Below are 14784 nucleotides of genomic sequence, written 5' to 3'. Positions count from 1 at the left end.
AGTAGGAAGTTGTCATATAAGCCAAAGAGATGTTTTCAAGTTGCAACCCTCCTATATTCCAAGGGGTTTATTAATTGAACAAAATGTAGGTTACCATTGATAATATCTAATAGGTTATAAAGAAGTAATGTGGTAGCTAGAAGTATAAAAAATAATAATATCTTACACTAATATAACATACCTATGCATTGTGAATGCAGTATATATAGAGGTAGATGTCATTATTTTATAAACGTATATGCATATAGTGCTCACTACAATCCTCAGTAGTTATATCATTTTCCTCATGTATATAGGGAAGCCAGCATAATCATGAATTTAGAAATTAAATAAAAGAAAAAGAAAATAATGGAGACTTAGACTGGCTTATGCATTCTTAAATTAATATATTTAATTTATTGAACTATTTCTATAAATGATATTTAGTTAATATAATCATTATATGTATCTATCCATCTATATTAAATTTTGGAATGCTGCATGTGTCTATTTTAAAACATTAAAACAGGTAAGGACACAATCTATTGTCTTTAAGTACTTATATTAGGAAAGTTAGTTCTGAATTAGTTTAGAGAAATAAAAATTTCAGAGAAATAAACTTTTTGAAAGGTGTGGTCATTAACTGTTCCATTCATGGAAGGCTGTAAAATTTTGGAGGAAGACTGTTTTAAGAATATCTTGAGTAAATGCTCTTTATATCTACTTTCTATGCCTTTTATATAGTTAAGATAAAGAAACAGGCAGTAGACTATACTGGTGGCATGCTGAGGAATATATAAAGTAAAATACTTAATTCAACTATGATTCAGTGATCTCCTGGAGCAGTCAGTCATTATGTCAATTATTAGATGACCAGATGAAAGCAGGATGCACTATGCAGAAATATCTGTGCCTTCTAACCATAGACACTATAAAATAATAGAGCACTCTCTGCCCTGGAAGCACAGAAGCCCCAAGGCTTTAATTCACAAATGGGAAGTTGAAAAAACAGCTTCATTTATGTCTCTTTGCTTTTGAGTGTCCTTAATAGGAATGTGTGCCAAACCAGACTTGGTACAGTTGTCAAAAATTCCAAATCACAAATTGGCTACCTGAGGGGGAAGTAAGATAAACACTAATGGGGGATCCCTGGGTGGCGCAGCGGTTTGGCGCCTGCCTTTGGCCCAGGGCACGATCCTGGAGACCCGGGATCGAATCCCACATCAGGCTCCCGGTGCATGGAGCCTGCTTCTCCCTCTGCCTGTCTCTCTTTCTCTCCCTCTCTCTGTGACTATCATAAATAAATTAAAAAAAAAAAAAAAAAAAAAAGATAAACACTAATGGAATTGGCAGAGACCAATGCTGAGGCTAGTGTGAGGAACGGGGAGACTAGAAGGCATTTTTAGATCATTGCATCCTGTCCTCTGTCCAAAGACTTCCGAGTATTTAGGCTCAGTTTCTGTCCTTTTCCTGTGGTAGGTTTCAGGGAGTGATGACATGGCACCTCACTCTTTTGGCTCTAAGTGTTATGTGAATCTTCTCTCCTTAGAGCTGGCTCAGTGACACAGAACAGGCAGTTATTGATGAAGTTTAGGCTGGGAGATTGTAGAAGTACTTGATGGTTCCATTCTTAGAGAATATTCTCAGACCATGGTAATGTGACTGAGTCTACTCCAAAGGAACCTATGTGGAAGTGGCAGCTACAGAGGAATTTGGAGAAAGATAGAGCTCAGCCTGGTGGGGGAGGGTACAGAGAGAAGAGTTATCAAGGCATGTGGATAGTGAATGGATAAAGAAGATGTGGTCTATGTATACAATGGAATATTATTCAGCCATTAGAAATGACAAATACCCACCATTTGCTTCGACGTGGACGGAACTGGAGGGTATTATGCTGAGTGAAATAAGTCAATCAGAGAAGGACAAACATTATATGGTCTCATTCATTTGGGGAATATAAATAATAGTGAAAGGGAATAGAGGGGAAGGGAGAAGAAATGGGTGGGAAATATTAGAAAGGGAGACAGAACATGAGAGATTCCTAACTCTGGGAAACGAAGTAGGGGTGGTGGAAGGGGAGGTAGGTGGGGGGTGGGGGTGACTGGGTGACGGGCACTGAGGGGGGCACTTGACAGGATGAGCCCTGGGTGTTATTCTGTATGTTGGTAAATTGAACACCAATAAAAAATAAATTTATTATTAAAAAAAGAGAAAGAAATCACCTGGTGAAAAGTAAAATGGATAAATAAAAAGGATTGCAAGAGTGAATTGGTAGATACGTATTCTTTCTCAATCACATTCAGAGAAAAGTCCCAGAGATCCCAAATACATTTTCATTATTGTTTTTGTCTCTGTATCTTCCTCTGGTTTTGTTTTGTCTTTCTCTCTCAGAATTGCTAGTTATAACAGTTTAAAAATGTGTGTTCTCTGTACGTGTATGAGTGCTTATGTGTGTCTTTAAGAATGATTCTGTTGATGTGTTCATAGAAAGAGCAGATGGTGTTTAAATTGACTGGTGTGGATTGAATGTATATTAATTATGTCTCAGCCATTCAACCAGCACATCTAAATTGTGACGAACAAGATTTTTCTCTGAATGAATTATTTCTCCAAAATAATTCTAAACCCATGGGATTTATTGGGGCACAACATTTATTAATGGGGGGGGAGAGTTTATTAGGAGTCATTGAGAAGCATTCTTGGACATTATGACCATTCTGGTAAAATTATAAATAAATGGTCACTAAACATTCTAATGGTGGTAATGAGGAACAGAGAAAGTTTGGCAGGATAGGGGTGCTCCAGGCTGAGGAAACATGAAATAACACTGCAGATTCAAGGATTTTTCTAATGGATCGATTGATGTAAAAGATAAATTCTCTCAGTTGAGTTTTTAGATGCTGGCATTGGCCAAAGGATAGATACCTTTACAAGCAAAGCTGATAAATTTGAACTGTACCTATCCCTGTGGATGATATAGGCCTAACAATCCCTTTAAGCAGAGAGCAAAGGTAATTTGACCTAAATTTTAGAAAATTATTTTGGCTAGAGAGGGATTGATACTCAGATACTTGAGCCTGAATTACTATGTCAGTTCCAGAATTCTGGCAGTGTTTTTCTATTTGGGAAACCCCTGACTGTGAAGAAATTCCTTAATTATTTATTTATGTGAGATCAGGTACCTTATCCTTTGCATTTTGTGCTTTCATCTAAAACAATCATCTGTCTCCTCACTACAGTGTCTCTGAAGATGAACATAAAGCTCTTCTTCCTCAGAAATTGACATTATTTTATATCTTCAAGTGAATTTTAGAGTGCAAGAAGAGATTAGTTGTATAGAAATGGGTGGAAGAAAGGAAGTAAGAAAAACATATTTCTGAGATCTTCATTTTTTATAATACTTTGTATATTTAATCTCAATCCTGCAGATTATTTTGTATTTTTGATTTCATTAAGGTGAATTTCATATTTATTATTTTTCATCTATTTTGTTTTAAATTTGTTATTTATTGATTTAAGTTTTTATTTAAATTCATTATTTACCATACAGTGTAATAGTAGTTTCAGGTGTACAATATAGAGATTCAGCAATTCCATATATCAACCGGTACTCATCACAAGTGCACTCCTTAATCTCCATCACCCATTTAACCCAACTCCCTCACCTACCTCCCCTCTGTTAACCATCAATCTGTTCTCTGTAGTTAAAAGTCCATTTCTTGGTTTGCCTATTTTTCTTTTTCCCCTTTGTTTTATTTCTTAAATTCCACATATAAGTGAAATCATATGGTGTTTGTCTCTCTTATTTAACTTAGCATTATGTTCTCTAGCTCCATCCATGTTGTTATAAATGCAAGATTTCATTCTTTTTTATGGGTAATATTCCATTGTATCCATTCATTTGTTAAGGGACACTTGTGCTCTTTCCACAATTTGGCTATTGTTGATAATGCTGCTATAAACATCAGGATGTATGTATCCCTTTGAATTAGTATTTTTGTATTCTTTTTTTAAATTAATTTATTTTTTGTATTTTTGTATTCTTTAGGTTAAATACCCAGTAGTGCAATTGCTGGATTGTAAGGTAGTCCAAGTTTTAATTTTTTAAAAAAGATTTATTTATTTATTTTAGAGCAAGAGGGAAAGAGGGAGAGAGAGAGCACATGCCCAGAGGGAGGGGCAGAGAAAGAGGGAAAGTCTTAAGATCCAATCTAGGGCAGGATCTCATGACCCTCAAATCAAGACCTGAGCCAAAAACCAAGAGTCAGATGCTCAACCGACTCTGCCATTCCGGTGCCCTCTATTTTTAACTTTTTAAGGAACCACCATACTGTTTTCCAGAGTGGTTGAACCAGTTTGCATTCCCACCACACTGCAAGAGTGTTCCCCTTTCTCAGCATACTCATCCACACTTGTTTTAGTCATTCTGTCTGTTGATTACTTTTTGCTACAAATGTTTTTGAAGTTATATTTTGAAGTGGATATTCTTGATTTTTATGTATCTTATGTCTCTTCCTTTTAATAATTGTTAACTTGATTCCGTTGTTTCATAACAGGTCTACTAATACACCATAATTTTTCTTATTTTATTTTCTCAGTATCTCAAAAAAAATTAGTAGTGCTTTGTCATTTAAAAATGTTTTATATCTCCCTCTGCCTATGTCTCTGCTTCTCTCTGTGTATGTCTCTCATGAATAAATAAACAAAATCTTTAAAAAGAAAAAAAGGACACTTGGGTGGCTCAGTGGTTGAGCATCTGCCTTTGGCTCAGGTCATGATCCCAAGGTCCTGGTGTCAAGTCCCATATTAGGCTCCCCACAGGGAACCTGCTTCTCCCTCTGCTTGTGTCTCTGCCTTTCTATGTGTCTCTCATGAATAAATAATTAAAATCTTTTTTTAAATAAAAATGTTTTATAAAACATTTGTCATACATACAGAGTTGAAAAATAGGGAGTCAAACAACCATATACCCACATTCAAGAGTTATTAGTATTTTCACATGTATGTTTCACACATGCACATGTGAATATGCATGTAATTTCTGAAACATTTTAAAGTAAATAATATTATGATACTGCACCCCTAAATACTTTAGTAGACTTATCTATAAAACATATTTTTGCAATATAGCTATTATTCCTCTATATGTGCCTCTGTATATGTATGTGTCTTTGTGTATCTATGTGAAATTGTTGAAGGCACTAGGTAGTTTTCTGTGTATTAAATCATTTTTTATATTTTTTATTATATATGGATTAAGGAGCTCTTATTAAGAATACTCTATAAGTGGTGCTCTGAGCTCAATATTGAGTTACATTAGGATATACAGAAAATTTCATTATTCCCTTATTAATGATGCTAGATTTGATTAATGATAAAGTGACAGTGTGACTTCTTTGTAAAGCTCATTTTAGCTGCACCTGATTCTGGACATGGTTATCTGCTTCTTATAAAAGCCAAGTTTGGGATCCCTGGGTGGCGCAGCGGTTTGGCGCCTGCCTTTGGCCCAGGGTGTGATCCCGGAGACCCGGGATCGAATCCCACATCGGGCTTCCGGTGCATGGAGCCTGCTTCTCCCTCTGCCTGTGTCTCTGCCTCCCTCTCTCTCTCTCTGTAACTATCATAAATAAATAAAAAAATTTAAAAAAAATATTAAAAGCCAAGTTTGTTTATTAATGTGACAGCTTTTATTTTGAGCAACTTATTTTGCTCTCTCTAGTCCACTCCCCCTGAGAAGGGCTAACAATGTTAGCTGTTTCCTAGATATACTCACAAGGCAAGGAAAGTACATATGGACCAAGAGCTTGAGAGTGCATGAGGCTTTTCAATGGCCATGTGGCTTCTTTGTGGTGCGTGTCCCCCAATGAACACTGAGATGACTATGGCTCTCACTGTCTCATACTTCTTACCTTTTATCCCTTCATTTTTATTTTGGAAAAATGCACATAACCATTTTTAAGTGTACAATTTAGTGTTACTAAATACATTTTTAATGTTTTGCAACCAACACCACCATCTATCTCCTTAACACTGTCCATCTTATAAAATTTCCTTTCAGAAATTTGGTGAGGACACAATATTATGAAGGAGAGAGTGATCAATATTGTGACATGCAAGAGAAGTCACGAAAAAGAGTGAGAAGAATAAAGGATCATTTCATACTCAGTTATGAGAATAGGTGTCCCATTAAGACATTGAGAAGACAGCAAGTAGTAAGAGTATATTCCAATATGTTAACATTCCCCTCTTTGGCATTGTTTTATTATTTATTCATTGAGGAATATTATTTTGTTATCGCTATGTTCCAGATACTCCTCTAGTGACTGAGCATACAACTATGATGATATTCATGGTCTCTGCCTTCTAGGAACCTAACCTTGTGAGAATGAGAAAAAAAGGAATGAATAAAATATAGTCTTACATAGGTACAAATGTATTCTAGCAAAATTAGCAGGCTAAGTAAAGAAATAGAGTTCTAAATACAAATTTCATGAAGGGCTTCTTTGAGGCAGGTGTATTTGAGGACAAATTGAATGAAAAGAGAGAATAAGACTTTTGAAAGCATTAGAAAAGGGTGTTCCAGGTTGTGTAAACAGAAAAGAAAAAAAAAACTGGGATGAAAATGACCTAATAATATTTGAGGAAAGGTACCAAGTATCCTGTGGCTAGAATGAAATGAAGGAAGGAGTGAGTGGTGGGAGATGGCTTTGAAGAACACTTCAAAGGCCAACTGGCCATCCGAAGAAGTTTAGACTGGGTTATGTGAATAAAGAAGGAAGAGGATGAATAGATTAGCAGAGTTTCATCCAATGGAGTAACTGTATCAGGGAGATTGTTTAAATGGTAAAAGCATGAATATTATTATAAGGAGGAGTGAGAGAGCAAAGGAAAGAGAGAGACTGATGAACTGAGGAGGAGAGAGAGAAAGGATTGGTGGACATGATAATGAAGAGTATAAGAAAAGATCAAGGCTAATAAACTAGATTTCTAATAGTGGCTTTGAAAATGTAACTTTTCTTTCTTTTTTTTAAATAAATTTATTTTTTATTGGTGTTCAATTTGCCAACATATAGAATAACACCCAGTGCTGATCCCATCAAGTGCCCACCTCAGTGCCCATCACCCAGTCACCCCCATCCCCTGCCCACCTCCCCTTCCACCACCCCTACTTCGTTTCCCAGAGTTAGGAGTCTTTCATGTTCTGTCTCCCTTTCTGAGATTTCCCACTCATTTTTTCTCCTTTCCCCTTTATTCCCTTTCACTATTTTTTATATTCCCCAAATGAATGAGACCATATAATGTTTGTCCTTCTCCAATTGACTTATTTCACTCAGCAGAAAATGTAATTTTGAAAGAAGAAATCATACAATTATATCATCTTGGCAAAAGGATTGATTAGTTAGGAAAATACAGAATCAATGGAAAAATCTTGTCCTGTAGTCTCAATGTAGAGATAAAGAGTTTGCAAAAGAGATTCCCTAGTGGCTATTAATTAAACCATGTTAAAGTCTCAAAGATACAATAATACCTATCACAAGGGAAGCAGGGCTTTAATAAAAACATAAATACTTTCTCTTCAGCATATTAAGTAGTGTGCTCCGCAAAGACACCATGTGGTGTTACAAAGTGTTGCTTCTTAGAGATTTAGACATCAAGGTAAGTCATATCAAGATTAAAGTGTGGAATACAGTGGAAGAGATGGGTAAAGGGCTATGCCAAATCTGTATAGATAGATGGAAGTCAGGTCAAAGTATGAAGATGTAAAGCACAATCACACTCATGACTTCCCAGGACTACACTCATGATTTTCTAAATAAATAAAATAGTTTTCCTAAATATGTGTTTACCTATGACCAACTAAAGTCTCATAGGCAAAACCAATATGACTGCAAAGCCAATGAGGAATAAAATGCACTGATATATCCTGTATCCATTTAGCTATTGTTTCTGAATCCATCTATAAGTGTCAAATATGATAGCAAAAGGGAAAGGGACTACTATATTTCTTCTAAAAAGTACTAAGTAACTAAAGAATATCAAATATATATTTGAATGCAAAAATTTGTGAAGTTATTTATGAAGCATGGACTTAAGGGATACTTTTGTAAAAACAGAACCCAAGATTAAGGTTATAAAGGGAATGATGACCATGAGATTAAGGGTTTAGTAGAGATTAAATGAGAGCATCCATATTATCTCTTCTCACCCTCTTCAGATATGTGACAAGGAAGGAAGCATTTATGTGGACTGTGGTGGAGATAAATGGAATATGGTAGAAAAAGAAGATTTAAGGTTGAGGAAATGACTGCTGGAGAATTACAGGGAGGGCCTTAGAATTAAGAATTTACAGAGGAAGGGCAGCCTTGGATGGCTCAGTGGTTTAGCACTGCCTTTGGCCCAGGGCATGATTCTGAGACCCGGGGGTAGAGTCCCACGTCCGGCTTCCCGCATGGGGCCCTCTGTCTGTGTCTTCTTCCCTTCTCCCTCTGTCTGTGTCTCTGCCTCTCTCTCTCTGTGTCTCTCATGATTAAAGAAAACAAAATCAGAGAGGAAGGACTGGAATCTAGTCTTCTTTCTGAACACAATCCAGGCTGTAGGTTATATAAATAAACGTTGAAATAATAGATCTGTACACAGTTGTAGAATTAAGTGACTGGGTGCTTTCAGAAATATTTGTAGACTTAGAAATGATGTTTTCTCTGAAGAAAAGAAGGTCCATTTACAAGGAATCTTTTGGGGGGCTCAGTTGGTTAAACATCTGACTCTTGGTTTTGGCTCAGATCATGATCTCTCACGGTTATGAGATCAAGCCCAAGTCATCAGGCTCTGCACTCAGCAGGAGTCTGCTTGAGGATTCTCTTCCTCTGCCCCTCCCTCTCTCTCTCTCTCAAATAAATATTTAAAAAATCTTTTGGAAAATCCACAATTATAAGTGAAATAAATTGATTTTCTAGGGATATGGGATATGGTCTATTTTATTTTTTGTTTGTATTTTATGCAGCTCTAAAAGTAAGTAAGAGATAATGAGCACTGAAGAGTCCATATGATGAAGTTTTGGAATATAGGTGAGGTCTGGAGCCAATGACCAAGAAAGAATTCTTGAGATGTCTTTGGTGAAAAATAGTGGTTTTACTAAAGCATGGTGACAGGACCCATGGGCTGGAAGAGCTGCTGCCCTGGTAAAATAAATAAGGTAAAATAAATTTTACCTTTATTGTTTGCATGTACCTAATAAGGGAATAGTTGAGATTATAAATACTAAAAAAAATCACCATGCACTTTAAGTGTGTTTAAAAGTACCAGATATGCAGAGCCTGGAACTTTATTTTCCAACCTGATTTTATATAAATTTCTGATTATGAACTTCTGTATAGCAGAGAGATGGTTTTCTCCTATTCCTTCTTCATGTCTAACATTTTCTAGTATGGGAAGTGGCTGCAGAGTCAGGTTGATTCTGAGGCTGTTTTACACTTAAGTGGGGCTAGCAGAATATGAGGAAAATAGTTTATGTTAATTCTGAGTAGAAACAAAGAAAGGTTACCTTGCTGTTTTACATTTTACCAGGAATCTGAATAAAGGGAAAAGAGGAGAAGAATTCACTAATGAGAAGTCAATGATTATATGCACAACAGAATTGTGCAAAAGTTATGCCAGAAAGAATGGCTACACCTAATGATACCCAGTTCCATCCCTCTTCGTTCCTCCTCCTGGGTATCCCAGAACTAGAAGATGTGCAGTTCTGGATCGGATTTCCCTTTTTCTTTGTGTATCTTGTTGCACTCCTGGGGAATGCTGCTGTCCTGTTTGTGATCCAGACTGAGCATAGTCTCCATGAGCCCATGTACTACTTTCTGGCCATGTTGGACTCCATTGACCTGGGCTTGTCCACAGCCACCATCCCCAAAATGTTGGGTATCTTCTGGTTCAGCCTCAGAGATATATCTTTTGAAAGCTGTCTTTCCCAGATGTTCTTCATCCATTTCTTCACTGTCATGGAGAGCATTGTGTTGGTGGCCATGGCCTTTGACCGCTACATTGCCATTTGTAAACCTCTTCGGTACACCATGATCCTCACCAGCAAAATCATCATCATCATTGCAGGCATTGCTATTCTGAGGAGTCTTTGCATGGTGATCCCACTGGTGTTTCTCCTCCTGAGGCTGCCCTTCTGTGGGCACCATATCATCCCTCATACCTATTGTGAACACATGGGCATTGCCCGTCTGGCTTGTGCCAGCATCAAAGTCAACATTCTATTTGGCCTTGGCAACATTTCTCTCTTATTATTGGATGTGCTCCTTATAATTCTCTCCTATGTCAGGATCCTCCATGCTGTCTTCTGTTTGCCCTCCAGGGAGGCTCGACTCAAAGCTCTCAACACCTGTGGCTCCCACATTGGTGTTATCTTAGCCTTTTTCACTCCAGCCTTTTTCTCTTTCTTGACACATCGATTTGGCCACAATATTCCTCAATATATTCACATTTTCTTGGCTAATCTGTATGTAGTTGTTCCACCAGCTTTCAATCCTGTAATTTATGGGGTCAGGACCAAGCAGATCAGGGAGCGAGTCCTGAGGGTTTTCTTTAGGACAGAGAGCTAATCAGTCAGAGGTCTTGGAAGGTCTGTGTTATATTTCATGTGTCCTGCATTATAAAAAGTAGAGTTACCTTATGTCTAACCCAAAAGAAAAGAGGAAGAATTGAGAGGGGGAATATTGTGACCAGTAACATTAATTATCTTTGAGTGGAATTTTATATTTAAAGTTATGTATCATTGATGATATCAGATTGGGAAAATTTGATATCCACTTGCAAAATAAGTTAATTTAGATCCTTACTTCACATCATAGAAAAAATTAACGTGCAATGGACTAGGTCTCTGGTAAAGTATAAAATCCAGTGTTAAAATTATTTGTAATATTTCTCACATAAAATTTTATATTTATGACAATAATAGCAAGAAATATATTTAAATGATTGATTAGACTTCACTAAACTTAATATATATATTTTTCTTCAGGAGATACTAGTAATAAAATGAAAAAGGAAGTCATAATCTGAGAGAAAATATTTATACCTCATGTGTACAATAAAGGGGTTATATAAAAAATAAAGAATTCTTGTAATTCAATTATGAAGAGTCAAATTAATTAAAATAGAAAAGTAACATACATACATTTGTTAAAACCTAAATAACTAGTCATTAGGAGCATATAAATGATCTTTATAATTCATCACTATGGATAACGCATATTAAAACTATAGTGTTGAATGTCAACCCCTCTCTCTGTCCAATACAAACTTCCTTAAAGGTCTACTTACTGAGAATACTTCTCAGTTTATCTTCTACATGAACCTCTCTATCTCAGAAACTATTTCTATAGAACAAAGTTGACAATGGTTTTCTTTCTTTATGATGTATTTTCACCATTTTTGTGTCATGCTTTATATTTTTACTTTAAGTTTTTGTTTGTTTGTTTGTTTCTGGACTTTTTTATTTTTTAAAAGATTTTATTTGTTTATTCATGAGAGACACAGAGAGAGACAGAAAAATAGGCAAAGGGAGAAGCGGGCTCCCAGTGGAGAGCCCAGTCGGGACTCAATCACAGGACCCTGGGATCACAACCTGAGTCGAAGGCAGGGGCTCAACCACTGAGTCACCCAGATGCCCTTTTTTCTTCTTTTTTAATACACACTGCAGTTTTACAGAGGTAAGCATAAGGCTACTCCCACATGTTACTACACAAAAGTTTACAAAACCTTGTATCATTTTTTTTGGTAAATTTATTTTATTTATATGTTTATAAGTTTTTACTTAAATTATGATTAGTTAACATACAGTCTAATATTAGTTTCAGGTATACAATATAGTGATTTAACACTTCCATATCTTGGTTATTGTAAATAATACTCAATAAACATAGGGATACATATATATTTTCAAATTAATGTTTTCATTTTCTTTGGGTAAATACCCAGTAGTGGAATTATTGTATCATATGGTATTTCTATTTTTAATTTTTTGAGAAAACTCTGTGCTGTTTTCCACATGGCTGCACCAATTTACATTCCCATCAACAATGCATGAAGGTTTATTTTTCCTTACATCCTTGCTAACACTTGTATTTCTTGTCTTTTTTATTCTAACCATTGTGGCAGGTGTGAGGTGACATCTCATTGTTGTTTTCCTTTGAATTTTTCTGATGATTAGTTATAGTGAGCATCTTTTCATGTGGTTGTTGCCTATTTGTATATCTTCCTCTTTTTAGAAATGTACTTGTGTCTTCTATCCATTTTTTAATTGGATTATTTTTGGTGTTGAATTGCATAAATTCTTTATATTTTGGATATTAACTCCTTATTGGATATGTCATTTGCAAATATATTCTCCCATCCAGTAGGTTGCTTTTTGTTTTGTTCATGGTTTCTTTTAAACTCAAAATGGATAAACACGTAAATGTGAGACTTGAAACCATGACATATGCAATAATTTCTTTGACATTGGCTATAGCAGCATTTTTCTAGGTATGTCTCTTAAGAGAAGAGAAACAAAAGCAAAAACAAAATGTTGCATCAAAATAAAAAGCTTTTGTATAGTGAAATGTATTTCTTTTTAGATGAAATTATGTCTTTCTGCAGTTTTATAAAAAAATATAAAGAGCAGAAATCCTTTAAAATATTGCTTCTATGTCATTTTCTATCTCCTTGCTCGTGTTAAATTCTAGTTAAATGTAAGTGGCTTGATTATTTATTACTGTTTTGTCAACTTGTTGTTTAGAGGCATGAAGGCATAAAACAAACTAATTCATCTCATAAATTTTATTGACTGGAAATTTAGAAAGGTTAAGCAAAAACTACTTTTCTCTGCTTCATAATGTTTAAGACCTGAGGTATAATCATTCAAATTGCTGAGAGTGACCTGTATGACTGGTGGCTGTAACTAGTGGGCATTCAACTAATTTCTACTTTCATGTCTAGTTTCTAGGCATAGCTGAAGGACTGACCTCGGACCCTTATCTGGAATCTGCATGTGATTTTTCCAGTATGGTGGTCTTAGGATCAAGCTTCTTACAAAGGCCCTAACAAATAGTCGTCCCAGCAGTATAAGATGGGAGTTGCATGGTCTATTAAAACCAATTCTGGGAAATTATATAGCACTACTTTGACCATACTGTACTGTTTTAAATAGCCACTTGCCTCCTCAAACACACAGAAAAACCACACTTTTTGATGAGTGAAGTGTCAATACTTTTTAAAGAATACAAGCTACTCTTTCAAAATAAAACACTCAGCAAATTAGGAATGGAAGAGAACTTCTCACCACAAAGGACATTTTTGAAAAATCCACACTAACATTATATTTAATGATAAAAGACTGAACAGTTTTCCCCTAAAATAAGGAATAGGACAATACTTCCTGTTCTCATTCTTGGTATTCAACACAGTATTGAAAGTTCTAACCAGAGGAATTAGCAATACACATAAAAAAAACTATTGGACTTAATGAATATATTAATATTTTCATATTTATTTATAATAAAATATTCAGCAAAGTTGCAGGGAAAAAAGGAAACACACAACAACAATATATTTCTATAAACTCTCAATGAAAAATATGAAAAGTAAGTTAAAACAATTCTCTTTATACTATCTTAAAAGAATAACATACCCAGAAACACATTTAAACAAAATTTGCACAACAAAAATTATAAAACATTGATGATATTTTGAAAGAACTAAGTAAATGAAAATACATCCTTTGTCCATAGATTGAAGACTTAATATTGTTAAAATGGCAATATTCTCCATGGCATTCTATAGATTTAATGCAATTGTTATTAAAATTTCAATAGACTTTGCAGAAATAGAAACCTAGATCTTAAAATTCATACTAAATTTCAAGGATTGCCAAATAGTCAAAATGATCTTAAAAAACCCCACCAAGGTTAAAAGACTCATACCTCTTACAAAGTTATGGTAATTAATACACTATGATGCTGGCATAAGGATAGACATATAGATAAATGGAATAGGGATGAAATTCAAGAAATAAACTCAAGTATATATAGTCAAATATCTATGTTCATGACTATTCAAAAGAGGAACAAAAAGTTTCTTTAAAAATAGTAATGGAGGAGTGCCTGGGTGGTTCAGTTGTTTGTGTTTGCCATAGGCTCAGATCATGATCTCATGATCCTGGGATCCAGCCCTGCATTCAGCTCCCTGCTCAGTGGGGAGTCTGTTTCTTCCTCTGCCTCCCTCCCTCCAATTTGTGCTCACTCTCTCTCTCTCTCAAATAAAGAAAATCTTGAAAAAATAAAAAAAATGAAATGACAATGGAACAGCCAGATATCCACTGCAAAAGAATTAAGTTGGATCTTTGCCTCATATCACACACATACACACACAAAGGGAATGAAAATGAATCAAAGGTTTAAATACAAGAACAATAAATATGAAAATATTGGAAGAATACAAAGGAGTAAATCTTTGTGACCTTGAATTTGGCAATAATTATTTAGGTATAATACCAATTATGTAACAAGAGAAAAATTGATAAATTGGACCTCATCAAAATTTAAAAAGTGCATCAAGTGACACCTCAAGAGTGAAAAAAGAACCTGTAAAATGGGAAAAAAATGTTTGCAAACCATATATTTAAAAAGGGTATAGTACCCAGAATATACAAACAAGTCAACAATCAAACACAACTCAATCAGAAAATGGGCAAGGAACTTGAGTAGACATTTCTTTAAATAGATAATGTAAATGGCCAACATGCCCTTGAAAATGTGCTCCATAGCA

The 14784-nt window shown here is 35.2% G+C and overlaps 2 protein-coding genes across 5 annotated transcripts in view; both read left to right on the top strand.

Annotated features, from left to right (window-relative positions):
• The window catches only part of LOC112667529 (olfactory receptor 52E8-like), a 59913-nt gene that overhangs the window by 37557 nt on the left and 7572 nt on the right, over positions 1–14784 (top strand). For 2 of the 4 annotated variants that reach the window (XM_049099033.1, XM_049099035.1), the window contains exon 2: positions 6038–6113. The gene's annotated coding sequence lies outside the window, so the exon portion shown is untranslated. Of the gene's footprint in view, positions 1–6037; positions 6192–14784 lie in introns of all 4 variants that reach the window. The other 2 variants (XM_049099032.1, XM_025459264.3) reach the window with 1 other exon arrangement.
• On the top strand, positions 9517–10805 carry LOC112667527 (olfactory receptor 52E8-like). Its single transcript, XM_025459261.3, has one exon. The coding sequence runs from the start codon at positions 9627–9629 to the stop codon at positions 10578–10580; it is 954 nt and encodes a 317-aa protein (XP_025315046.3). The 5' UTR covers positions 9517–9626; the 3' UTR covers positions 10581–10805.

The sequence above is a fragment of the Canis lupus genome, chromosome 21 (genome assembly GCF_003254725.2).
Source record: "Canis lupus dingo isolate Sandy chromosome 21, ASM325472v2, whole genome shotgun sequence".
In the NCBI taxonomy this organism is placed as follows: Eukaryota; Metazoa; Chordata; class Mammalia; order Carnivora; family Canidae; genus Canis; species Canis lupus.
The sequence above is the reverse complement of the archived record's forward strand: the minus strand, read 5'-3'. Positions and strand labels throughout refer to the sequence as shown.